The sequence below is a fragment of the Schistocerca piceifrons genome, chromosome 1, assembly GCF_021461385.2.
Source record: "Schistocerca piceifrons isolate TAMUIC-IGC-003096 chromosome 1, iqSchPice1.1, whole genome shotgun sequence".
NCBI classification, from domain to species: Eukaryota; Metazoa; Arthropoda; class Insecta; order Orthoptera; family Acrididae; genus Schistocerca; species Schistocerca piceifrons.
Genome location: NC_060138.1, coordinates 1,073,532,046 through 1,073,558,147, shown reverse-complemented (window position 1 = coordinate 1,073,558,147; position 26,102 = coordinate 1,073,532,046). Strand labels below are relative to the sequence as shown.

The following is a 26,102-nucleotide window of genomic DNA, read 5'->3' as shown; positions in this document are numbered from 1 at the left end:
TAGCTTCGTTGGCTCTAAGTTCACGTACGGACAAAAAAATTGTCCATTATGTTGGTGGGAAACGGTCGTTCTGGCAGAGGTTCAGACATTCCGTCCATTTCCTGGAATTCCCTAGGAGTACCCGTCAGCTTTGCAGCCTTCCACGTCATAGCGGTCTCGGTGGTCACACATGAAGACCGCCAAACACACTGCGGGTTCGTATGACGTCACGGCCGGAGGCGTCTCTACGCCGACTACAAGGTCAGGAACCGTAGCCATCTCCTGAAGATGGCTGGCGTCAAGAACCGGCGCAGCCGTGGCCGACGACCGTAACCTGGGGGCAGGGCGGTCGCTCCACTGTACCGCCCCCAACCGGTAGCTGGTCGGCGGTGAGGCGGTATAAAGGCAGCCGGCGGATGGCCGCGGCACACACGCACGTGGGAACACACGGCGGACATAGCAGCGATGGCAAGTCTCCAAGGAGTGGTAGCCGCTCTGGCCCTCGGCCTCTTCGTCCTGGAGATGGCAGGTTAGTCAGTTCGCTCTCTTCTCAAACAATATCATTTTGTAAGCTTCAGACAATTTCTCTAACTCATCCAACTCCAGCTCGATGCTACTGCCGTTTCCGATTGGTTTATTAAACGAAATTCTCGCAATCGGATACCACAGCGCGATCCCTTTCAAATTTACGATACGTGAACGTCTCTTACAATATTTTCGGAACAAAAAAGGATACTCTAATCCGATGTCCGAGAAGAATCTTCATTCTATAAATACAGGCACGCTACCAATCTAGTCCAGTGGGTAGGCTCTTGCGTTACAACTCTCGCGTTCACGAATTCGAGTCCGGATGCATGAGTAAATTTTTATTGTCTAATATTTATCTGCGTCGTACACACAGTTTACTAAACGATATGTATCCTACAACTAGATCTTATTGTTAGTGTTTAACATACCAATTACTGTTTGGACATGTCAGATATAATCGTGAAGACTATTAATCAGTCAAAAATGGTACCTCTCATAGATCAGAAGTAATTACGAAAGTTATGAATGTTGAGATGTTAAACGTACTTACTTCATTCGGTGAGAGCGACTAGTTTTAATATTTTAAACAGACTGTTAGTCGCAGCACGTTCTTTCATAAAACATACGTAGCATTCAGAGCAAATGCTCAATGCGACCACCCCGGATCTCCAAATTAATAGCGACTCGCTGGATCATGTTTATCTGAACTTTTCATGTTCAAAACGTTCAAATGTGTGTGAAATCTTATGGGACTTAACTGCTAAGGTCATCAGTCCCGCCGGGACTAGCTTCACAGTTAATGGCTGCAGCGCCCAAGACCGATGGAGAACTCTTCATGGATTCACTGAAGATCACACCTAAGTGGGAAAATGTTAACGATTGTACTCTCATCTCTGTATTAGCACTAAATAATTGCACGTCTTTTGTATACGAGCTGATAGTTGTAGTACAATTGCCGTAGTACAAAACCAAAGAAATCAGATACGATGTCATGCAGTATTTTTTTTTTTTGTTGTACAAATATTCTTGTCGAACAAGTGACTAGTCTTGCCAGTTTGTCTTCCTTTTACCTTAATTTGCTGCCGAAATACGCACGGGACGGAATTTTTGTAAGAGATATTTTTGTACTGTTAGCGTTCATCCTTTGTGTGTATGGATCAGACGTTTTTCAGAGAGAATTTCTGGCGAGGAGACCAACAGGCAATCGGATTTTTGTAATTTTTTACATATATGATGCGCCAATTTCAGAGCTCTACTATTAATCACCAAAAGCAGCTCGACTCAACTCCCAAAAATTCTAGAGTACATCGACTTTGAAGTTTTATGAGGAATTATAATTCACTAAAGATAAAGCAATTTTCAGGGTTGGCCGCGTGGCTCTGTCGGTAGTGTTGGAGAATAATACGATTACAAACAATTAACCATTATTTAAATATAAAATTAATAAATTACATGTCAGTTAATATATACTTAACCGTCATTTTTTTTAAATATACACATTGTCGTTTCTAATTAGATATTGCTGCAGTTAAAGTTTTCATTGCAAATATAAATTCTCAATTACTGATATTTTAAAAAAGATTGTTTAAACTAAGAAAACATCGAATTTTATAAAAACTTTTGACGATATCGTATACAAGGTCAATAGTTTTCTTATTAACAAAGACTGCTTACATTAAAAACCAGTACAAATTTTTGATAATATTTTAAAGAATATCGATAATTAAGAATTTATATTTCCAATGCGTGCAAAGTGTTATTATAAACACGAAAACGTGCATTTTTTTACAAAAAATGATAATTATATATGTGTTAACTAGCATTTGATGAATTTTATATTTAAATGATGTAGGTATTCGAATTGAACGGAAGGAATAAACGTAAAGAAAAAGACCATAGAGACATTGGAACCAGTGATCCATTGATTAACCAACTACTCATCTCCAACGCTACCGGGTGACCCATGCAGCCTTTTCTTTGGTGAACTGTATCTCCTTCACAAACTTCAAAGTCGATTTTCTCCATAATATTTGAGAGTTGCATCGAACTGCTTCAGCTGTCTGATGATTAAATGCTGAACTTAACGTGCCGTAAGTATAAAAAACTACAAAAATCCAGTTACCCGGGTGGCCTCGTATTTTGGCGTAAGGGCCCCGTGTTCCCTAGTGCCTCGTTACAGAGCAATAAGGGAATTACCTGCGGTTTGTTTGGCTTTCTACCACAATCATCATTGTTTCCGTGAAAACACTTTCGCAGTATTGGAAAAGCCTGAAATATGCACAAAGAATGATCCGATTCCTCGTAGGCGCCTATTTACAGATGGTGTGGCAGTGTGGCGCGCTCCCCGTTCCTGCTGGAACAGCTCAGTGAAGCTTCGCTGTACAGCCTTTCTGTTGCACTCAGTGAAACCACGCACGCGTTGCATACTGGACAACTCTTCACGAGTATTATTCGACCACAATATTATTCCACCTGGGAGTGAGACTGCTTCGGCTGGCTAATTGTGAGTCAGCACGTAGTACAGAAAGATGGCATATCGTCAACCGACCTAAGAACTGGCAGTGCGATGCGTTTTCCTTAGTCGTCACTGTATTTAGGTACTGTAGCGTCACTGGGCATTTCCGATAACGCCCAACAGCAGCAATATCGTGGTTGAGTAGTAAACCTGTCCATACTGTTGCGTGTCATTGTTTTTGTACAATTAACACTGTCGGAAAAATAAACTCCAGACAGACCCGAGCTGTACTGAATGCAAGCTTAAGGACGAGGAATAAAGTGTGCATTAATGTCGACAATGCCAAGTGTAGGAAGCGACTACTCGAACAAGTTTGTTTCCAAGCAAGATACGTAGTGCATGCCTTGGACATTTACACAGTAGTGCAGATGTTTCCAGAGCATATAGGAAGTGGAAGTAAGAAATGGAACAAAATGGAGTACCTCATTAAGGAGACCACGGCTCCCTCATACTAAAATATTCAGAAAATATCTGTGAGAAATCTGCGAAATTTTGAAACAGGAGTCATGTAAAGCTAACAGCCATTTTATTCCGGCAAAAATTCAAAATTCCGAAACGAGGCTTTCGGAAAATTATAGTACGCAGGGGGCGGCTCGTAATGTTGAATATCTAAGCCTCATAACTCTTGCAGCAACCGAGACATTGAGACGTTTTTTAATGGAACAATATAGTGTTTTATAAAGTATTCGACACTACTCGAAGCCACGATGTATTGATGTAATGTTTTGCAGTGTAAACACGGCCGCGTGGGAACTATATGCCATCTTATAGCGCATGAGAAGCAGCTTATGAGTACAATTTCTTAATATGCGTACCTCGTCACGTCTAAGTAAACAGTTATGATGGAAGCAAATATAGAATCGAAAGAGTTTATACAACGTCGGAGCCTGGCCTGAGAGCTCGACTTGGTGGTTTTGAGGCTACAAGGCCTACTCCGGTCGGCTTACCCTTCCGTTTTACCACATTTCTAGCATGGTTTTGCGTAAAGCCCTGAGCTGTGGCGAAGCTTTCTTCTGAAAGTGATAATCTCGCAGAGCATACAGGAGAATTTATGTGAAGTTTTGAAGTTAAGGGAGAGTAGAGATGTGATGGCGTGATTTAATCGTCTATATAGCTCAGTCGGGAGAGCAAAGGTTCCAAGTTCCTGTCCTGCTCCGGCACAATGTTTTAATCTGCTAGAAAGATTCTGTAAGATTTTTGGCTGCCCTAAGCAAAGCGCAGAATTAGAGTATCGAATGAACAGGATCGTATCAATAGATCGCAAGTACAGGAGAAGCACCAATATTCCCCGTGACAGCAGCCAGCTCCCTCTGAATTAAGGACCCAGTTTCATGTTTATTCTCCGATTGTTCCCCTTCAGGCTAACCCATAGTGGTCCATGGATGGAGAAAACATGCCTCATCATTGACTTAGTTTCCATTACATTTATGCGTCTTTATTTACATGAGTAGCTCCGTCGCTTGAGAGTTGTGTGTGTGTATTAACTGCCTGTGTACATGTAGAAAAAAAAAACGATATCTTTACCAAAGCCCCACTTGTGAGAAACCTTCGTTGTGTTACCCGTTGGGTGCATAGCGCACACCGTGGTATCCTACATGACGAGAACTTATGGTTACAACTCCTGTGCAGACAGAACATTACGTAACGTTCTCGTGGCGTTCACGAGACAAAACGCTCTTAGAAGCGCGGGCGAATAAATAACGAGTGCTATGAAAAGGATGAGACAGTGCTGAAAGTGATGATTCTAAAACTTTGTTCTGCTTGTTGACATTATTGTGTTTAAATTGAGTTGCTAACAAATACTGCACGTCTGCCGCTCAGTACAAATCGTTTTCGAGGGATTCAAAATGTTATACTGAACGGAAAAGTTTGAAAATTTCAGTTACTCTAGAATAACTTTGTGGAAAATACATCACATAAACATATAAAGCATCAATACTCGACATATCTGTCTGGTATGTAGAGTGAATAAAACTGAGAAATGAGTACTAATTGTACTTTTAGTATTAAAAACTATTATCTACATCGTTTCATATGGTGACATTTCAAACTCGTACTGCCCGTCCCGAAGTTTCACATTAATCAAATCTTGACATTCTGAATTCTTATTCTACCCTTCCAATGTGGAAGTCTCGAACGAACCAATAAACTTTCCTGTAGAAACATACGTCTTGAACCCAGTTCGTTAAAAACTCTGGGTGCCCGAGTGAGAAAACTAGCCAAAGCTTTGATGTTAGGAATTTTGGTCTGTTTCGATTTTTTGTGAACGTACTAGGATAGCTTGTGATTGAGCAGGACACCACTACCAGCCCAGTTGGATATTCAAGTCTCTCTCATGAGATGAAGAGATTGCATTTAAAGCTAATAGCTATAACGTTGTACGCAAGTGAAACCTTGACGGTAAACGATTCAGACAAGGAGAGAATAGGAGTCTTCGATATGTGGTGTTACATAAGAATGCTGAGGATTGGGTGGATACATCGAATACTGAACTGAACTGAACTGAATTGGAGAAAAAATTATGACACAACTTGACTAAAAGAAGAGACCAGTTGATATACCACATAGTGAGGCATCAAGGAATTGCCAGTTTGGTAATGGAAGGAAATATATGGATAAAAATTGTGGAGGGAGACCAAGACTTGAACACAGTGGTTCCGTAAAGATATAGAGCCATGCATAAGACAAGCTACGATGAAGAACTTCGTCGAGCCAGTCTTAGGACTGAAGACCACAACGACAACGACAACCAACACTTTCGCGAGGCAGTAAGCCTTACTGTTTATTGTGCAAGCACCAGTACTACAGCATACACCCTGTGGGAACGTAGCAGAGATTTTTCGTAGAAAAGCGGCAAGAAAGCTTTGTACTCTCTGGCATTTGATAGATTCTCATAAAATAGAATGTACCTTCGTGATCCTTTGAAGTCAACATACTTCACGTTGTTTGCAAAGTTCGCCCCCGGTAGCTGAATGGTCAGCGCGACGGACTGTCAGTCCTAAGGGACTGGGTGTTGTGTTGTCCTAATCATCATCATTTCATCCCCATCGACGCGCAAGTCGCCGAAGCGGCGTCAAATCGAAAGACTTGCACCAGGCGGGCGGTCTACCCCACGGGAGGCCCTCGCCACACGCCTTTTTTTTATTGTTTGCAAACATCTAAAGCACAAGAAACACTGAAATTTCGTGTAAAAATAAAATATTTCGTAAGTGTGGAAAGACGCAAGCGAAACCGGTTTATATTTAATAACAGCTGTTTCAAGTATTTATTCTGCCCCAATATCACTTTCAGTATCGCCGAATATTACTAATGTTTCTGTAGCGCTAAATCTAAGCTGTTATCGAGTGATGTGGCGCTGTGGACTCGCATTCGAGTGGATTGGAGTTCAGTTTACCATCGGGTCTACGGTTTAGGTTTCCTGTGGTTTCCCTAAATTGCTTAAGGCAATTTCCGGAATGGTTGCAAGCCAAATGGACATAGTGTACTTCCATCCACTTCCCTGTACAGTTAAAGCTTGTTTTCCGTCTCTAACGACCTCGTCATCGACGGGATCTTAAAGTAATAATCTTCCTTCCTTTTTCGTTGTTGGCGAAGAGAGTACCCAGCATGACACTGAATATTTCTATGGCTGTTTTATCGCAATACCGGTGTCCTGCACTTAGTTACAGCAGTCTATGAAATAAAATTAAAGCTGCTGTCTAAATAAACTCCATAAGAAAAGAAACCCTGTAATTATCATCATACAAATATAAGTATTCTGTACGATATGTGAATCCAAACTACCCTTCACGTAGGACCATTCACACAGGGCTTTAATTTTTCATTTTCCAGTAGCATCTGAAGTTCGAAATGCTCTCTGCCATACGTCTTGGGAATCGTTCTTAATCCACAGATCTGTCATAGTGAATAAATTGAAACTCTGCAGTAGTAATGAGTTGTTCTACTGCATAGTGCAGTGGAATTTCATACGAATGAGATTGCTTTCCTGCACCGTTGATTTATATAAGAATCTTTTTCTTTCTTATAAATACGTACAATTCTTTTAATCAATTTTAAGTGTATTAATTGCTCAGTAGTGTTCGTCAGATAGGTACTTTGTATAGCGTTCCTGTTTTAGTTATGTATTTATTGACTCAGATTAGATAGAGCACCATTGTGTTAGATATTAGGGACCTCCCTACATTCGGAATTGAAACTAGCCTTGTGTAGGCCTTAATGGAAAAATAAATGGGTAGAACGAGTAAACTAATGCTATCAAAATAAGGCATCTGTAAACCACTGGTAGTTGTAAAAAAATTCAAACTTGTACACTAAGCGTTATTGTACAACAGGAGTCAAAGGAGTGCAATGGCAGTTAACATATTTATTAAATTACTAATAAATTAATGAATGAAAAACACCAAACAGTTTCGAAGTCCAGTTGGCAATCGCACATTGTTCTGCTTGAAACTGTGTCTGTGTTACCATTAAGATCACTTACTTATTTGTACCATTTTTCGTCTGTGAACTAAATACAGACGAGAGGAGTATAGTGAATCAGTTGCTCACGTAGTATCTTCCAATGGCTAATAGACACTGCAGGCACTTACTGACATGAGGTTCTTCTCTTGTGAGCCCCACGAATGTGCGGAATCCAAAATCGCGCCGTCCTTAGAATTTCAAGCAGGTGACGTAAATCCTGTCGCGAAGCTATTTCCAGCGGTGTTTCACTGTGCATGTCAAGATAGTATTTCCCTTGGCTTCCGCTACGTTTACGACGTGACAGGCGAATGTTTTGAGAATACATTTACAAATGATTATGTTACTTCGAACTTCTAACATCGTATTCAGCAGTATCAGGAAATGTAAACAATACTATAGTTGCCACACTATTATCACATGTTACGCGCGCAGTTAGTTGCATTTTGCTGGAGGATGAGATGTGGCTCGCTTTCTGTAGCAAAGCTATGATTAACAGTGAGTTACTTACATCTTGACGCTAAGAGCTTTGCAGAAACTACATACTACCTGTGTAAGTTCTGCATAACACGTCTATGAAGCAAACAGTACTTTAAAAAACGAACGGTTGTTGCTAGGAGAGTGTCGACATAAAGAATAGTAAGTCTACAAACATAACAGCAAGGTCAACTAGCTGACAATGGTGAAAACACTATCTGAGAAAAAGCACATAGAAGGCGCGGTTGGATGTCAACGTAACTTCGTACAGCTACACACCATTAGTGGTTACGTAAACGATTAGAGCTGCAATTCACCGTGGCAGATGTAATGGTAGCCACACTATATTTGAATTGTTCGTGTTTAGTGCTGTTGGCAGCACTGTTAAGGTGTATAAGGGGAGTGAAATATGGAAATTTGTTGTAAGGGGACCAAACTGCTGCATTCACCGATCCCTAAGCCAACACACTACTTAATCTAACTTAAAATAACTTACGTTATGGACAACACACATACCTCTGCCCGAAGGAGGGCTCGAACCTCCGATGGGGAGACCGCATGCACCGTGAAAAGGCGCCTCAGATCGCGCGGCGAGAGTGAAAAGTGTCAGATGTTGAGTAACCACTGCGAGGGAGATGATGCGAACCCGTCTGGAGGAGCGCTTGAGGGGGGGGGGGCCTCATTCTGTGCCCACATTTGGCCAGCAACTAGTTGTTGTATCTAGATCTGGAGGCCATTCGGATGTGACAGTATCACGATGTTGGCCTGCATGAGAACGTGAGGGCAGGTATAGTCGACCATATCGTATCACCACGAGGGAAGATCGTCATATTGTACATCAAGAATATCATAACCTCTTACATGTGCTCCTGTCATCCGAGAACACTTAATGGACTCCTTAAAACATAGGAGAGTTGCTCAGAAAGTAATGCACCGCATATTTTTTCTTTAAAAGTTCTTTATTGAACATAATGAGAATTACACTACTGGCCATTAAAACTGCTACACCAAGAAGAAATGCAGATGATAAACGGGTATTCATTGGACAAATATATTATACTAGAACTGACATGTAATTACACTTTCAAGCAATTTGGGTGGATAGATCCTGAGAAATTAGTGCCCAGAACAACCACCTCTGGTCGTAATAACGGCCTTGATACGCCTGGGCACTGAGTCAAACAGAGCTTGGATGGCATTTACAGGTACAGCTGCCCACGCACCTTCAACACGATACCACAGTTTACCAAGAGTATTGACTGGGGTATTGTGACGAGCGAGTTGTTCGGCCACCATTGACCAGACGTTTTCAATTGGTGAGATATCTGGAGAATGTGCTGGCCAGGGCAGCAGTCGAACATTTTCTGTATCCAGAAAGGCCCGTACAGGACCTGCAACATGCGGTCGTGCATTATCCTGCTGAAATGTAGGGTTTCGCAGGGATCGAATGAAGGGTAGAGCCACGAGTCGTAACACATCTGAAATGTAACGTCCACTGTTCAAAGTGCCGTCAATGCGAACCGAGACGTGTAACCAGTGGCAGCCCATACCATCACGCCAGGTGATACGCCAGTTTGGCGATGACGAACACACGCATCCAATGTGCGTTCACCGCGATTTTTCCACGTAATCTCCATCCAGTTCTAGGGCCTTCCTGCAGAGCAAAACGAGGGCGTGTATGCTCTGTCGGTACCAATCCTCGTCCTGGCGGCGGAGCCAGTGCTTCACTGTGTGAATCACCTCCTCATCGTCTCAAAATGTCTTCAAGGAATGGCGTCCTTTAATGGCCCAATCAAGTGGAAGTCCGAGGGGGTTATGTCAGAGCTATAGGGTGGATAGGGTAACACAGTCCAACCCTGTTTTACGATGTGTTCAGCAGTCCTCAGACTTGTATGGGGCCAAGCGTTATCGTGTTGCAGCAAAATACACTCCTGGAAATTGAAATAAGAACACCGTGAATTCATTGTCCCAGGAAGGGGAAACTTTATTGACACATCCCTGGGGTCAGATACATCACATGATCACACTGACAGAACCACAGGCACATAGACACAGGCAACAGAGCATGCACAATGTCGGCACTAGTACAGTGTATATCCACCTTTCGCAGCAATGCAGGCTGCTATTCTCCCATGGAGACGATCGTAGAGATGCTGGATGTAGTCCTGTGGAACGGCTTGCCATGCCATTTCCACCTGGCGCCTCAGTTGGACCAGCGTTCGTGCTGGACGTGCAGACCGCGTGAGACGACGCTTCATCCAGTCCCAAACATGCTCAATGGGGGACAGATCCGGAGATCTTGCTGGCCAGGGTAGTTGACTTACACCTTCTAGAGCACGTTGGGTGGCACGGGATACATGCGGACGTGCATTGTCCTGTTGGAACAGCAAGTTCCCTTGCCGGTCTAGGAATGGTAGAACGATGGGTTCGATGACGGTTTGGATGTACCGTGCACTATTCAGTGTCCCCTCGACGATCACCAGTGGTGTACGGCCAGTGTAGGAGATCGCTCCCCACACCATGATGCCGGGTGTTGGCCCTGTGTGCCTCGGTCGTATGCAGTCCTGATTGTGGCGCTCACCTGCACGGCGCCAAACACCCATACGACCATCACTGGCACCAAGGCAGAAGCGACTCTCATCGCTGAAGACGACACGTCTCCATTCGTCCCTCCATTCACGCCTGTCGCGACACCACTGGAGGCGGGCTGCACGATGTTGGGGCGTGAGCGGAAGACGGCCTAACGGTGTACGGGACCGTAGCCCAGCTTCATGGAGACGGTTGCGAATGGTCCTCGCCGATACCCCAGGAGCAACAGTGTCCCTAATTTGCTGGGAAGTGGCGGTGCGGTCCCCTACGGCACTGCGTAGGATCCTACGGTCTTGGCGTGAATCCGTGAGTCGCTGCCGTCCGGTCCCAGGTCGACGGGCACGTGCACCTTCCGCCGACCACTGGCGACAACATCGATGTACTGTGGAGACCTCACGCCCCACGTGTTGAGCAATTCGGCGGTACGTCCACCCGGCCTCCCGCATGCCCACTATACGCCCTCGCTCAAAGTCCGTCAACTGCACATACGGTTCACGTCCACGCTGTCGCGGCATGCTACCAGTGTTAAAGACTGCGATGGAGCTCCGTATGCCACGGCAAACTGGCTGACACTGACGGCGGCGATGCACAAATGCTGCGCAGCTAGCGCCATTCGACGGCCAACACCGCGGTTCCTGGTGTGTCCGCTGTGCCGTGCGTGTGATCATTGCTTGTACAGCCCTCTCGCAGTGTCCGGAGCAAGTATGGTGGGTCTGACACACCGGTGTCAATGTGTTCTTTTTTCCATTTCCAGGAGTGTATTTCCTGGGTTGCTGTGGCGCCGAAGTCGCCGGAAGCGCGTATTGAGTTTTGTTAAGGTGTTGACATATGCTTTTGAATTAATGATGGTAATTACACCTTCACATTCCCAGAACACGGTGATCATGACCTTACCGGCGGAAGCAATTGCTTTGCATTTTTTCTTCTGTGGGGAGTGGGAATGGCCTCATTCCATCGACTGTGTGTTGCTTAGGGCCCGAAATGGTGAACCTAAGTTTCATCACCTGTCACAATCCGGGACAAGAAGGCCTCGTCATCAGCTACAAAACGTAGCAACAAATCAAGACAAATCTTTTTCTGTGCGGTTTGTGATCCACCGTTAGACACCGCGGGACCGATCTTGCACACAAGTTTGAATATCCAAGAGTGGGGATAATTGCATCCACACTTTGCTCATTGACAGACGCAGAGCCGAGTGCCAAGTAGTAATGCGTTTGTACTTGCGAATGACGTCAGCTCGTTGCAACATGTCAGGTGTGAGAGCCGTGGATGGTCTACCTGACCGTTGCAAACTGTGGAGCTCCGCCGAACCGCCCTGGACAGTAGATGCTGCATAGACTTTTCATAAGCGTTTTGTGAATATTCCCCACAGCCTCTTTCCCTGAAGAGAGAAATTCAATGATGGCACGTTGTTTGTAACTTACATACAGACGCCACTTTGAAACTGTCCTGCAGCTACGCTATCCGTCGGAAGTGACGGAAACTTGGCGCACTCCCTCAGGAGACTCCAAGTAATACATGCGTAACGTTTCGCATACGCAGCATTGTTTTCGGCTGAGAAAAAAAAATGCGGTGGACTACTTTAGGGTAACCGTCGTATTATCATCACACTCCTATGATCGGAGATAGCAATCAGACTAGGGATTTACCATCTCATGCGTGATTGTAATTAACGCCACAACATAAAAACAGCTGTTTGAGTGTTGCGGTGACCGGGTAACGTGCCTTGTAGTGTCGCGGATAACCATCATCGGCGAAGTTAGGACACTCCGGGAAGACATTAAATGAATTCGCAGTTGCGAATATGAACAACCATCAGCTCTATGATGGTATTGCGACAGCCAAAATTTGTGTCGGACAGGGACTAGAACCCGGATTTCCCGATTATCGCAAGCGGCCTCCTTACCATTTGGCTATCCGAGCACGATTCAAGGCCAGACCCAAACTTCCATATGTCGTCAATCACTTGTCTACAACTTGTACTCGTACATCCCTTACGTATATCGCCGTACATGGGAGACATTGCGCTCGAAAATCGTTTCCCAGTGTCACCAGATAAATGCGATATCGTATCGTATCTTACTCTGGAAGGTGGTCCTATTGTTCCAAAGTTTTGGAGAGGTACAGCGCTTTCAGTCCTGGCATCACGTTGTGGAGAGCCGTGGAGTACGACTCCATGTCACGATTGGTAGTGATTGAGGGAACGAATGCTCAGGTGTTATCTCCCATGCTGGACCACACTGTCTACGACCTGTCTGTGTGATGTTGTGGTACTCCAGTCACCAGCAAGGTAGGCAGATATGTCCCCGGTAGAACAAGTACGGTACCAGCACGGACATGAACTCAGTCCCTATGTCAGTAATCAGGATGTCAAAGACCAGTTACATTCATCGGCCAGCTTGCCCCAGGAGAGGATACAACGACTTTGGGACACCCTTCGCAACCGAATCAGCGGGTGTAACATCATGCTGATAAGTGAGGTCATACTGACAGGTTCTTTCTACATTTGATTCGAATAATTACACTAAGTGTAATAAAATCACATATTCTCTGATTCTACTGGGTTCTTAAGTTGTCTCGTCGTTTCTAACGGAAGAACACAAGTTATAAGGAAAGTGAATTACGCCTGTATCAAATGTAACGGGCCAGCACACACTAGATGGCGCAAGTTGATGAGTAAAGTCCATAAAAGTCCTACAGTTATCTTCAGCTTTCGGTATTATTCAAAATGGAATCGGAATACTTCTGTCTCACGGTGGCATGTAATTAAAGTTTTGCCAGAATAAAACTGGCCGGAACGCAGTGTTGAGATTTTTATATGCGTGTTTTGTGAATTTAAATGTTTCGAAAGGCTGAACAACGCATTATCTGAAGAAAAAAAATGAAATAAGAAAGACTGAAGATACAACTTCGTTCTGTGTTGTTTCGGTTTCATTCTACTGAAATGCCAGAAACACCATTCGTGCTATTGTTATATTTGTCATCCAACCCCTGCTCATGTAGATTAAGACGCAGGCGTTCGACCCTGCACGCCGGGCTATGATCGGAATGGGTGTTGTAGGAAGTTTTCTGCACTCATCTAGCCAAATTTTGGGTTGGTTCCCCATCCCAACCTCAGAACAGAGAAAAGTAGAGCCGTTCTTAAGACACCGGAAACATTCTGTGGGAATGAAGCTTCCTTGTGTATGACACTTCGCTCTTCTTTATTCCTCGAAAGAAGCTTTTCAAAGTCCATCTTAATAAATATTTCAGTTTACTTGAAGAAAGTTATGGCTGTCCTGTCTATTGTAAAGAAGATACCGAGAGATTAGAATGTGCACAACAAACAACTGAGGACTTTCAGAGCAAGTGCTAATGTTAGATGAAGAGACTGGCTGAGGTGAGGAAATCAGGGCAGTTCGAATCAGACGAGTCGCAGGATTGGTGACAAAAATACATAAATCAAATAAATGCTCCTCTTAACTTCAGTTTTTACTCGTTGACACTATAGAGTCAGCTCATAGAATCCTGGCCATTATCAGCGCGTTAAACAAATATTAATTATTAATAGATAGCCAGCGTTTCTGTATCTGTGTGCATAGAAACCAGTTTCAGCACCTCTCAAACATAAATATGTTTTAGGTTATGCAGTCTACGTTATTTCATAACTAGTTTCGACACGAACTACTTCAGTCTCCAATACTCATCATACGTGAGACCACTCGCCTCGAAACAGGTTAATAAATAAGAAAATATCAGTGTTCCAGATGCTGAGGAGGACTTGTTCCACACGTACATTCGAGCAGATGCGAACCCGTAAACTTCCACAAAAGTGGAGAAAACAACCCAACCCTAAAATAATATGAAATACATTCGAAGACCGCTTGTACATAATTTATTCAGTCTCTGATGGTGTGGCGATTACACAATCTAACTTTGTGTACCAGTAACACAACCAGTTTGTAGTTGCAACATTTCTTCATTGATTACACATACTCATGAATTCATCAGCAGCAATAACGAATTAACAACATTTGCATATCAAGGCCCTATCCAGAATTAGTATTTAAAATGCACAAAATGAGTATAAAGAATTGTAGAGCACAGAAACAGCTTCAAATATATAGTCATTTAAAAAGTTATACAGGAATGAAGCTTTTCGATGTAATGGAAGCAGTCAATTAAATTAACTTGCAAAACAGGAGGTATCTCAGTCTTGCAATAGTCATATTGCAATACGACCAAATCTTAAATACTTTAAATATGCAACTTAGGGATAGGCACAGCCAGGGTACAATTTGCCCTTTGTGTGTATTTATGTTCATAAATTTACTGACTCAGTTTTACACTTATGCAATCTTAAGGCAAAAAAATCAAGTTTGATGAACATGTGATGGACGTGAGCAAACGTTAATCTACTACGATTTCACAAACAAACGATTCAAAGGGTGAACTTATACTCAGCTTTGGGCAGTAGAAAATCTTATGCCTAAAATAAGCCTCTCGTTGAATGGAATAGAGAAATCGCGCGTTAACGGTCCGGACGGCCCTGAATTCAAATACTGAGATTTCCGTCACACTGCAAGCTCGCAGGACGAGGTTTGCTCACGTAGACCACTATACACGTTTCTGAAAACAGAAAAACATGAGCGGCAGACGCATTGTAGTATATACATGCTACACAAATGTAAGTATAGAAAAGCAATACCTTAATATAAGCATATTACAAGTTAACCCCTGAACAAAATTAAGAAGCTTGCTTTCCTTAAACAAAAAGAAAAAAGATATAGATACTAAGTACCTAACGTGACAATACATATACACAAGAAATTATTAATAAACAACAACTACCACTAATTGGTAAAACTAAAAAATTCTAAATCTATAACTAAATTAAGAAATGACGTTCAAGTGAACCAGCTACATTCAGCGTGCCACTAAGCACCAAATCTAAACTTAAAAATTTGGGGCGCTATTTCTAGCCAGTTTAGAAACATAATTTCATGCCCGTTCCAGAACATAACTCGCCTCTCCACCATTGCAGTAAATGTTTTGCTGCCCACTAGCATGAGCAACTGCAACAGTCAACAGACCTTAAGTACACAATAATATTCACTGTATATAGGAGGAACCCACCACGAAAGCTTGGGGATTAATTTTTTCTTCTTCATGTGAAATTCACACGCCATCCATCCACATAGCTCTCGAAGTATTAGCAAATCCTGGTCACCACTGGCCAGCCGTGTCAATACAACTTTAATACTTTCCGGCAGCGGCCCATTCTCCTTCGTTGCTCCAACTCAACTGGTCCTCACGGCATACGGTCGTGCCACGTGACATGGTGTCGCCAACTCCCCATAATGAGAACATCGGAAGCACGCACGTCACAGACTGACTCGGCTCATGCCTTGACTTGCGCACGCGCGCCACCATAAATAGCCTGCCTCAAAGACGCAAAGAGAACTAGGCACAGGGACAACGATCAAAGATGGAAGTAAGAATCGATATCGCCTGGCGCCAGAAACCCACCGGCTCATCTGAGCAAGAGTAGTATGAGTGATATTGAAACTTCCCCTTAGAAAAATTTATGAATGACTGTGCTGATGAACGTCTTACATTACTTGCTTTTCAAACAGCTGAGCAAAACTGAACGTACTCAGACATTACTCTCTTTATTAATTCTGATCAACACTAAACTGACACACAATATTTTTAGCGCAACGCAATCTGACTTTTAATAATCCCTACAAAAGAATGGCCCTGACTAACAATAACCTATACCTTTCATGAATCACTTACCTCACAAAAATCTTCGTTACTCAAACTAGTGCAATACAGCGAGCGCCAATACTGCCAGCTAAATAAAAGAATCTAACTACTGAAGTCACTAACTGAGAGGCATAGTTAGCAAATGAAAGATTTTGATAGAGAACAAGCAATGTATGTACCTTAATCGTGTTCAAAAGTCATTATATATATATATATATATATATATATATATATATATATATATATATATATATATATCAGTGCATGACATCCAGTCTTACAAATTTACCGTCTCTGACGGACACACGTCCAGATCGTCCGCTCTCAAAATTCAACCATCTCTCTCCCCACATCCACCACTGCTGGCGGCTCACCTCCCACTGCGCAACGCTACGCGCTGTTAACAGCCAACTGCCCAACACTACTATAGCGACTATTTCAGCAATGCCCACCAGCCACAGACTGCACACAGCACAGCCAGTGATTCACATACAGAGCGCTAGGTGACGTTACCAACAGAAAAACCTAAACAGCCTACTTACAATATTTAAGTTACATGCGTAAATACTACCTTTGTACCTTATCAGGAGACCACTGACCGAAAAGCAGAAGCGTTGAGTTATCGATGGGGTCACATAAAAGAAGGAAAGTTTGCTAGCTTTCGGAGTTACACTGTGACGAGCTAGAGTAAAATAAACACACACAAACCTTTGCCCTCTGTATGATGCATCTAGATTTACCGACAACTCAACGGTTCTGCTTTTCGGTGAATAATCTCCTTCAGTCCTGAATTATACGGATTTCACAAGAACTTTCCACAACATTTGTACCTTGTCATTTATGTAACGATGTATATTCATCGGGTGTGTATTCACTGTGTGTTGTATCGCTCTCTGCGAACTTTGCAAGTTCGTACCTGAGTCTACGGCCAGTCATGCTGGTTTAGGGTATCAGAGAAGTGTCGAGCTGCCACAGTGTCACTACTTAGCCTATAAGAGTGGTCTGGCAGTGAGAGAGGTGTGAGTGGGAGGTGCCTTGTTTGCAGGCGCCGCTCTCGTCTACCAGCCAGTGGCGGTGCCGGCCCACCATCACGTGGAGTTGCGCAGCGTGAGGGAGCAGCCGCAGGGGGCGTTCCTGTTACACTCGCTGTACCCTGCGCAAGGTGAGTGCCTTCTAAAGTACAAATGGAAGCCTTTAATTCGTGTGTTCGGACTGCTCACATGGGAAGCGCGCTGTCCGCGAAAGGCTGCGATCTAGCTTCGAGGGGGTGCACCACAACGAAACAGCACCTTCAGAATAGGTATTCCACAAGTATCGCATTTGGGTCCGATTACGTTCTTCTTATGTGTAAGTGATTTTCAGTAACATATCCAAGAAATAGAAATCGTTCTATTTGCTAACGAGGCAATGGGGGAAGCGTCATCGGTTGAAAATATAAGTGGAGTGTCGCTGAAATTAGATACAACACCATAAATGCTATTCTCTACTGAGCAAGGCGTGACCTGAAAATTAAAAATAATGTGTGTGGGTAATTCAATAAATGAAAGAGAATGTTCTAAATTCTTGGCTGCTCGTATTTACAACAACACTCAACAGTCTGGAATGTAGTCGAATTAACTCGGGTGATGCGGAGGAAATTAGATTAGGAAATGAGACACTTAAAGTAGTAAAAGAGTTTTGCTATTTGGGGAGCAAAATGACTGACGATGCTTGAAGAAGAGAGGATATAAAATGTAGACTGGCAATGGCATAGAAAGCGTTTCTGAAGAAGAGAAATTTGTTAACATCGAGTATAGATTTAAGTGTCAGGAAGTCGTTTCTGAAAGTGAAACATGGACGATAAATAGTTTGGACAAGAAGTGAATAGACGCTTTCGAAATGTGGTGCTACAGAAGAATGCTGAAGATTAGATGGGCAGATCACGTAACTAATGAGGAGGTATTGAATAGAATTGGGGGAGAAGAGGAGTTTGTGGCATAACGTGACTAGAAGAAGTTATCGGTTGGTAGGACATGTTCTGAGGCATCAAGGGATCACCAATTTAGTTTTGGAGGGCAGTGTGTAGGTTAAAAATCGTAGAGGGAGACCAAGAGATGAATACACTAAGCAGATTCAGAAGGATGTAGGTTGCAGTAGGTACTGGCAGATGAAGAAGCTTGCACAGGATAAAGTAGCACAGAGAGCTGCATCAGACCAGTCTCAGGACTGAAGACCACAACAACAACATCTCAACAGTCACTTTGCATCTGGGATGTCATAATTCAATTGATTCGCATCTTGGTGTGCAGTATCCGAATCTAGATTTCAAAATGTTCAGTACATAAGATTTCTTAGATATTAAAAGCTTTTCCTTTTTAATTTTTTATTTTATGTAATGCTCTGTTTACTGTTCTTTCGTTTAGATGTCTAATAAAGAAAAACAAGACGGTAGTTGTGATAAATATCCAAACATAGATCACCTCTTGTCAAGATAATCCATAGAGTGAAATAGACTTTATGATCTAGTTCATGTTGAAATGTTCATGGTGCAGTTCTCAGGATACTAAAGCTAGTATCCTGAGAACTGCTCAATGAATCTAAGAAATCTCGGCCCAGCAGTATACTCCGAGTTTTTGTTACCTCAGTGAGTGTTTCTCGAGAAAGACAGAGGAACTTTGTGGAGTCTAAAAATTACAATTAGCAAAAAGGACAGCTGGTGAACATCTTAGTTGTTATAAACCATCCCATCAGATTTTATTAGGTGTGTGGAAAACTTATCAAAGGAAACCAATCACTGATTTACTTAATATGGGACATATACTGTATTTTGATTGAGCTGATGTTGATAAAGTAAGAGTTTTTTGCCTGACACTGCCTGTATAACCTGTACTACCACTTTAACCGAATGGTTGAAAGGAAAACGCCGACCCATACCATTTGCTATTTCAGTGGTGTAGTGTGAACCTAAAGATCATAATTAAAAATATTACTTCTGTCTCATAAATACTGCATGGAATTCAAACAGAAACAGACATGACATAAAATATTGAAATATGTCAACTGTGCAATTTCCTGTGTTCCGAGATGAAGCCACGGTAGCAGACCCAGAAATAGTTGCTTGGTTCTCTTTCAGATAAACTGTGAAGAGCTTTTTGGGCAACTGAGGAGATGATAACTATGTTTTTATTGTGAATGATCTGTAACACGGCTACAAGAATATGGTGTGTAGGATGTCACATAAAATTCCCACTTTGATTTCTTTATAGAAAATTTGGGAGTCGTAAGCGATGATCAGATTGAATGATTTGCCTAAGATATACCCACGATGGAACACCATTATAAAGGTGACTTGAAACCTCCGATTCTGGGTGACAACTGCTGGGGTCCTGATACGGAAAGTGATGTAACGGCGGCAAACGAAAGAAGAGTATGTTTGTCACGTTTTTCAAATGCCAAAGAGAACTGCAGTTAAATATATGTTGTGAACTAATTTAGGCCGTCTATTGGCGTCATGCCCATATGTACATATTAAATAGCATTGAGTTCCACATTTGTGAATATGTGTTTCTTGTTTGTTTCAATTTCTTAATGTTTGCCAGTACTATTTTCATTTTACTATTTATCTAGGACACGTGACGTGATAGAGAAAACAAATGAGATTTTACCGGTGAATTCAACACCCCAAAATTTGGTAAATCCAATCATTTACAAACCAGATGCAGAAAAAGTTTAAATTTTGTTGATTAGTTTAATAAACTGAAATCGAAGTTACATGTTACAGATCTTCTTGAGCATCTAAGTTGTCCAGCTCTTTTGTTATAGATAACATCAGATTTTTTTTAAAAACAAATGTCAATACGTTGATTCCTGTTTTAGTAAACTAGTGCCTTATAGTATCATTTACAGAGTACCTCATTGTTAGGAGGGAATGATAATGATAATAAGTGGCATCCACTATAGTTTCTCTTACTGACAGCTTTTTAAACGAAGGCGCATATTTACAACCCCACAGCCTTATGAGTTGTGGTGAAAATTTGGTCATAGTTAAATATCAATAACATTCATTAATATGATTCTAGACAGAGAAATAACTTACTTTATCCAGCTCTCAGCTTTAGAGTATTCAGCCACACAAAAATTTTTGATCACTTATCCAGTCATGTAAAGGATTTAATCATCATCATCACATCCAGTTTTGGTTTAGGCATCCTTGCCTGTTCCAATTTTAAGCAGACACCAATCGATGTTTCCATCTGTTCTTGGTGCACCGAACATTTGCTTTCCTTGAGGTGTGTATCTATACATCAATTTACGTATTCTTTCATTCTCCATCAATTGAATTCGTTCATACCCTTTTTTTCCTCTTATTTTCTGAAGTACGCTTTTGACACCCAGCTCGTTTCTAACTACGCTATTCTTTTCTCCGATCTGTGAATCTCTGACCAGCTAGTTGTTTTAGGAGACTCCTATGTGCTGTTTCAGTCCTCCTTCGTTGACTGGTGGTTACGGTTCTAGTCTCTGAACCATACGATAGCAATGGTACTGCCATCACGTTATACAATTGTAGCATCGTCTCTTTTCTAAATTTTGAGGCGAGTACGGTTATGGTTTGTAACAACTGTTGAAATTTTTGTAACTTGATTCTTGATCATTAGACGTAATGTATGAAATCTCACATTTCAAGTATTTAATAGTATTCATTTGTTCCAGAGGTTTATTATCAATTGTTATTTTTGCTCTTAAATGCTCCTTACAATGGAGAGTCACTATTGCATTTTCATCTTTAGATATTGTCATATTATTAATATAATCATTTGCTACCTTACACAGAGACCAAATTTCTCTATGTAATTTATCTGCCGAGCCCCTAAAATTATTTAATCAGGAGTGTTTTATAATGTCGTTGTTGAGCTTACAACTATACACCACTTTATTCTGCTATTTCTTTAAGACGTCATCTATGTATAGATTAAATATGAAAGGATACCATTGTCTCACTTCCTGAGAGATGGTTCTCGCAAACGAGCTATGAGAAATACGATTAACGTCATATAAAACGCAAACTGAAATCGGATGTTCTTGATAAATCCTTTCACACCATAAAGGAAACTTTCTGAGTGATGACATGTTACGTGTTTGCGTGAGTATGTGTATGATTTGTGCGTGTGTATGTGTTGAGAAAGTGTTCTGTATTTCTAAAGCTGACTCGTTCAGCATCATAGTGGGGGATCAGAATCAGGAGCAGAAGAACAAGCGAATAATTAAACTGAAAGAAACTGATTCCTGATTCGATACAGTGTTTCATTATGTCTGCAGTTTTACAGAAGGCACCAGTTCAAGATTTCCAGGCTCTTCATTCCCTTTCTCAAGTTAGCTGTTACGCATCCACTTGACACAAATGTTACCCTCTTGCAGTTGTTGCGGCCCCTGAAAGCAGTCATGTCCGTGTTGTTCGCTCGCCGACCAAGTACAAGTTCGGCGGCATCGGTGGCTTCGGCGGCAAGGGTGGCTACGGCGGAGGCTACCCCGGAGGTTACGGAGGCCACGGTGGAGGCTACCCTGGAGGTTACGGAGGCCACGGTGGACGCTACCCTGTCGGCGGCTACGGAGGCGGCTGCAACACCTGCGGCGGCGGCTCCGGCGGCTACCCCAGCTACGGAGGCTCCTACAGCCAGTCCTCCAGCCAGGCTTCCAGCCAGTCCTCCAGTGGCTCTGTCGGCTGGTAAGTCTCTCCCACCTAGATACCACATAATAAGTAGTAATACAGTAAGCGTACACAACGGTAGTTCTGTCGATCGACTTGGCCAGTTAAGGTCCTACCCGCATTACCTGTATGTTAGGTGTGTTGCGTACTTATCGGGCGTTACCTCCTTTCGATCGCTTTGTCTGCGTATGCGAGCAATGTCATACAAGATTCCCCAAGAAACTGGGAGCGTTGAACCATCATACAACACGCCTGTGACCAAATTGTAGGAGACAATCTCCTCTGTGTGCAGTCAGAGTCGTTGCGGCGACTACAGGTGTTCTTTGCATGGGATGGGCAACACGTAGAACCTGTGTTGTAGCAGTCAGTATGATGGTAGTTTCCCAACTTTGAACATTAATAACCTCTAAACTGTACAAGACAGACAAAAACAAATTACACCACTAAATTCCAGAGCTCAATCGAGTGTTATTTGTTGTATCATACACCCCCTTTCCCATTAAAAAAAATGACTTGAATCCAAAATGGCGGAATGACATTCACTCCAAAAGTTGCAGCCCCACGTCAGACCTATGTCCCCATCATCAGATTTCCATTTTCCCTTTAATCTTCCAACTTATGAAGGTGTCCAAGGACTTTTGACTCGCTCTGTATTGAAATTGTGTATATTTGGTTCTGGTTTTATTCAAAAACTGTTGATTTGTAACGTGGAGCAAAAAAATTAGAGATTCGGAAATCATATCAAACTGCTCAATACTCCCTGAGCTTATAACTAGGGTTATTCGGAAAGTAAGGAACGATCGGTCGCAAAATAGAAAATCCACTGAAAATCTCTTGAAGTTTTGCACAAATGCATTAGGCACTGAGTCTAGTACGCCCATCGATCACATTATGTCGCTCTTTTTATATCTGAGCTCACAGTGAGAACGTAAAAACGGCTAGAAATTTTCGTCTCCCGCCAAGTATGAGGGCCTGGCGATAGATTTCGCCTGAAGCTATGCAATCCACATAACATAACTGTCATGCGGTTCGTTCTACACGACAACTCTCGGCCGCACTCTGCAGGAGCAATGAAGATGCTCCTGCAGCGTTTTCGATGGGAAGTGTTTGATCACCCGCAATATAGCCCGTAATTGGCTACCACTGAAAATGCTCAAGTGCTCAAATGAACCGCTGGCTACGGAGACAGTATTTTGACGCAGACAACGAGATGCAGTCCAGAGTAGAAAATTGTCGAAAAGCACTGGCAGTTGTCTTCTATAACGAGGGAACTGGAAAGCTGGTACAACGCTACGACAGATATCTAAGTCTGAGCGATGACTGTGTAGAGAAGTAGCTGCAAGGTGTAGATAACCGTTGCAAATCAAACAGTTTTGATTTTCACTGTGGTTTCCATTTCCCGATCTATCGTTCCTTACCTTCCGAATAGCCCTCGTAAAACTTGTTTCTGCTAAACATAAACAACATTCACACTTACCAATAACAACAGGTAACTCTTCCTTTGATCATGATGAAGAACGTTCCTATGAGTACAAAATAACATCAGTAATTATAAAGATTTTTTATGTTTTTAGGTGTAAACTATACTTGCATCAAAAGTAATTAGTTTGGTTGCATAAAATCGCCTAAGTTATGCGATGAGCTGATTTTCCTTGGTTATAAAGAGATATATAACACACAATGGAGTAACACTGAACGACGTGCGATTCTAACTATATGCAAGACAAACAAGTAAGCCGGCCGGGGTGGCCTAGCGGTTCTAGGCGCTACAGTCTGGAACCGCACGACCACTACGTCGCGTGCTCGAATGCTGCCTCGGGCATGGATGTGTGTGATGTCCTTAGGTTAGTTAGGTTTAAGTAGTTGTAAGTTCTATGGGACTGATGACCTCAGAAGTTAAGTCCCATAGTGATCAGAGCAATTTGAACCATTTGAACAAACAAGTAAACGAAAATCAAACAGAACTCGTCGTTTCCCAGTTTCTCTCTCGTATATTCACTTGTGTTTCTCTCCCTACTATGCTAACACTGCTACCGGTAATCCTACCACTTACTACGTCATTTATGTACTGTACTAAAACTACCGAACCTTAGGTTTGGTAGAGCGCAACTTAACTGTCACCAATCAATCGGCAGCAGCCTCAGGTACCTACATTGTTTAAAGTGGGCAGCCTTTTCTGAAGCACGAAAATCTACTCGGTAAGAAAGAACTCTATAAACAGCAGTCAGTATCTACATCTATACTCTGAAAACCACAATCATGTGCTTTGGCAGAGGGCACTTCCCACTGTACAACTTATTACGCTTTTCCCCACTACATTCGCATACGTCCACGGCACGAATGATGGCATAAAGGTTTCTCTGAGCTCTGTAACGAGTCTAATTTTGCCTGTACCGTCCTTACCGTTGCGCCATGTAATTGTACGAGGGACGTTCAATAGGTAATTTTGATTTTCTTTTCTGAAAGCAGGTTGGTTTTACTCAGTATTCCAATACCCCTTATTGTTCCCCATTCTTTTGCCTACGAAACTCTATTTTTCAACATAATCTCCTTTCAGCGCGACGGTCTTATGCCACCTTACTGGGACGGCCTGTATGCCCACATCGTACCACGCCTTGCTGCGTCAGTAACCTCCCCAACATACATGCACTGCTTCCCGCGGAGTGCATCCTTCATTGGGCCAAACAGATACAACTCGGAATGTTTTGGGTGTAACATGGATAAGGAAAAACAGTCCCATGAAATTTTGTGAGCTCCTCTCGGGTTTCCAGACCTGTGTGACGCCTTGTGTTGTCATGGAGAAGGTCATCTGCAGTTTCGTGGGTGCCGAACACACTGAAGTCTTTTTTCAGTTTCACGAGGGTAGCATAACACACTTCAGAGTTTATCGTTGCACCAGATGGAAAAAAATGAAACTGAATAGCCCCATGCCCCTTCAGAGTCCCAGAAGACCGTCACCGTGACATTATCTGCTGATGGTGCGGCTTTGAACTATTTCTTCGGAGCAGAGATGCGTGACGTAACTCCATGGATATATGTTTTGTTTCCATTTAGAGCTAATGAACCCATCTTTCATGGCCTGTGACGATATTCGACAAAAAATTGTCACAATCAGCAGCGTAAATAGCAAGCAATTCCGCACAGATGGTTCTTCGATGCTCTTTATTGTCTTATGTTAGGTGGCGAGGGAACCAGAGGGCACAAACCTTTGAGCACTACAACAGGTGGACCAGTGTGTCGACACTACCAACAGATACATGTAGTGCCTGTTCTTTCGTACATTTAGCCTTCTCTCTGTAACACATGTGAGGTGCTTTTACAGTTTCACTTTTTAATTCCTTATTTTTCGACGTCTCTCTCTCTCTCTCTCTCTCTCTCTCTCGATCTCTCTCTCTCTCTCTCTCTCTCTCTCCCTCTCTCTCTCTCTCCCTCCCCCCCCCCTCTCTCTCTCTCTCACACACACACACACACACACACACACACACACACACACATATATGGTAATTTCAGCGTAATGTCTGTATAATTTGTGTGTTCTCTATAGTAAAATGGCCAATCTTCTCTGTTCTTCTGCGAAATATCTCAGGATTTGCTATCACTATGGAGAGTCAGTTCCAAAACAACTCTAATTTATTTACCTGAAAACATAAAAAAAATAGAATAACTGACCGCTATATCTCCATTTACACGGGAATTTCATGTATAAATTTAAAAACCAATATTAAAATGAATCAATAACGTATTTTTTTTTTTTCTCAGGGGTCGCAGGAGATAACAAGTCTGTCATGGAACGCAGCTTACCAGACACGACCTCTCCTGGATGTCATCCCACTGCATCACTGTTTTACATGTGTTTGTAACATATAAAAATAAAAATATCTACTTTTCATTGTTGTATTTTTAATCAGATAAGAAAAGTCAAAAGCATATTCTGGATATATAATGGTAAAACAAAGAATTATATGTATTAAGCTTTTGAAAAATTAAAATCATATACAGTGTAATCTGGCAAAAACTCTTAAAAACGAATGGAAAGCCATCCACTCAGCAGAAAATATGAACACTAAATTGGATAATACAGCAGGTGAAAATTCATCAATAATTACAAAAATGTTACACTGTTAC

At 42.4% G+C, this 26,102-nt stretch overlaps 1 protein-coding gene across 1 annotated transcript; it reads left to right on the top strand.

Moving 5' to 3' along the window:
• Window positions 1–352: 352 nt before the first annotated feature.
• On the top strand, window positions 353–25,866 carry LOC124797987 (glycine-rich cell wall structural protein-like). The gene is made up of 4 exons (XM_047261170.1): window positions 353–508; window positions 17,340–17,456; window positions 21,689–21,995; window positions 25,737–25,866. The coding sequence occupies exons 1-4, from the start codon at window positions 445–447 to the stop codon at window positions 25,750–25,752; spliced, it is 504 nt and encodes a 167-aa protein (XP_047117126.1). The 5' UTR covers window positions 353–444; the 3' UTR covers window positions 25,753–25,866.
• The last annotated feature ends 236 nt before the right edge of the window (window positions 25,867–26,102 follow it).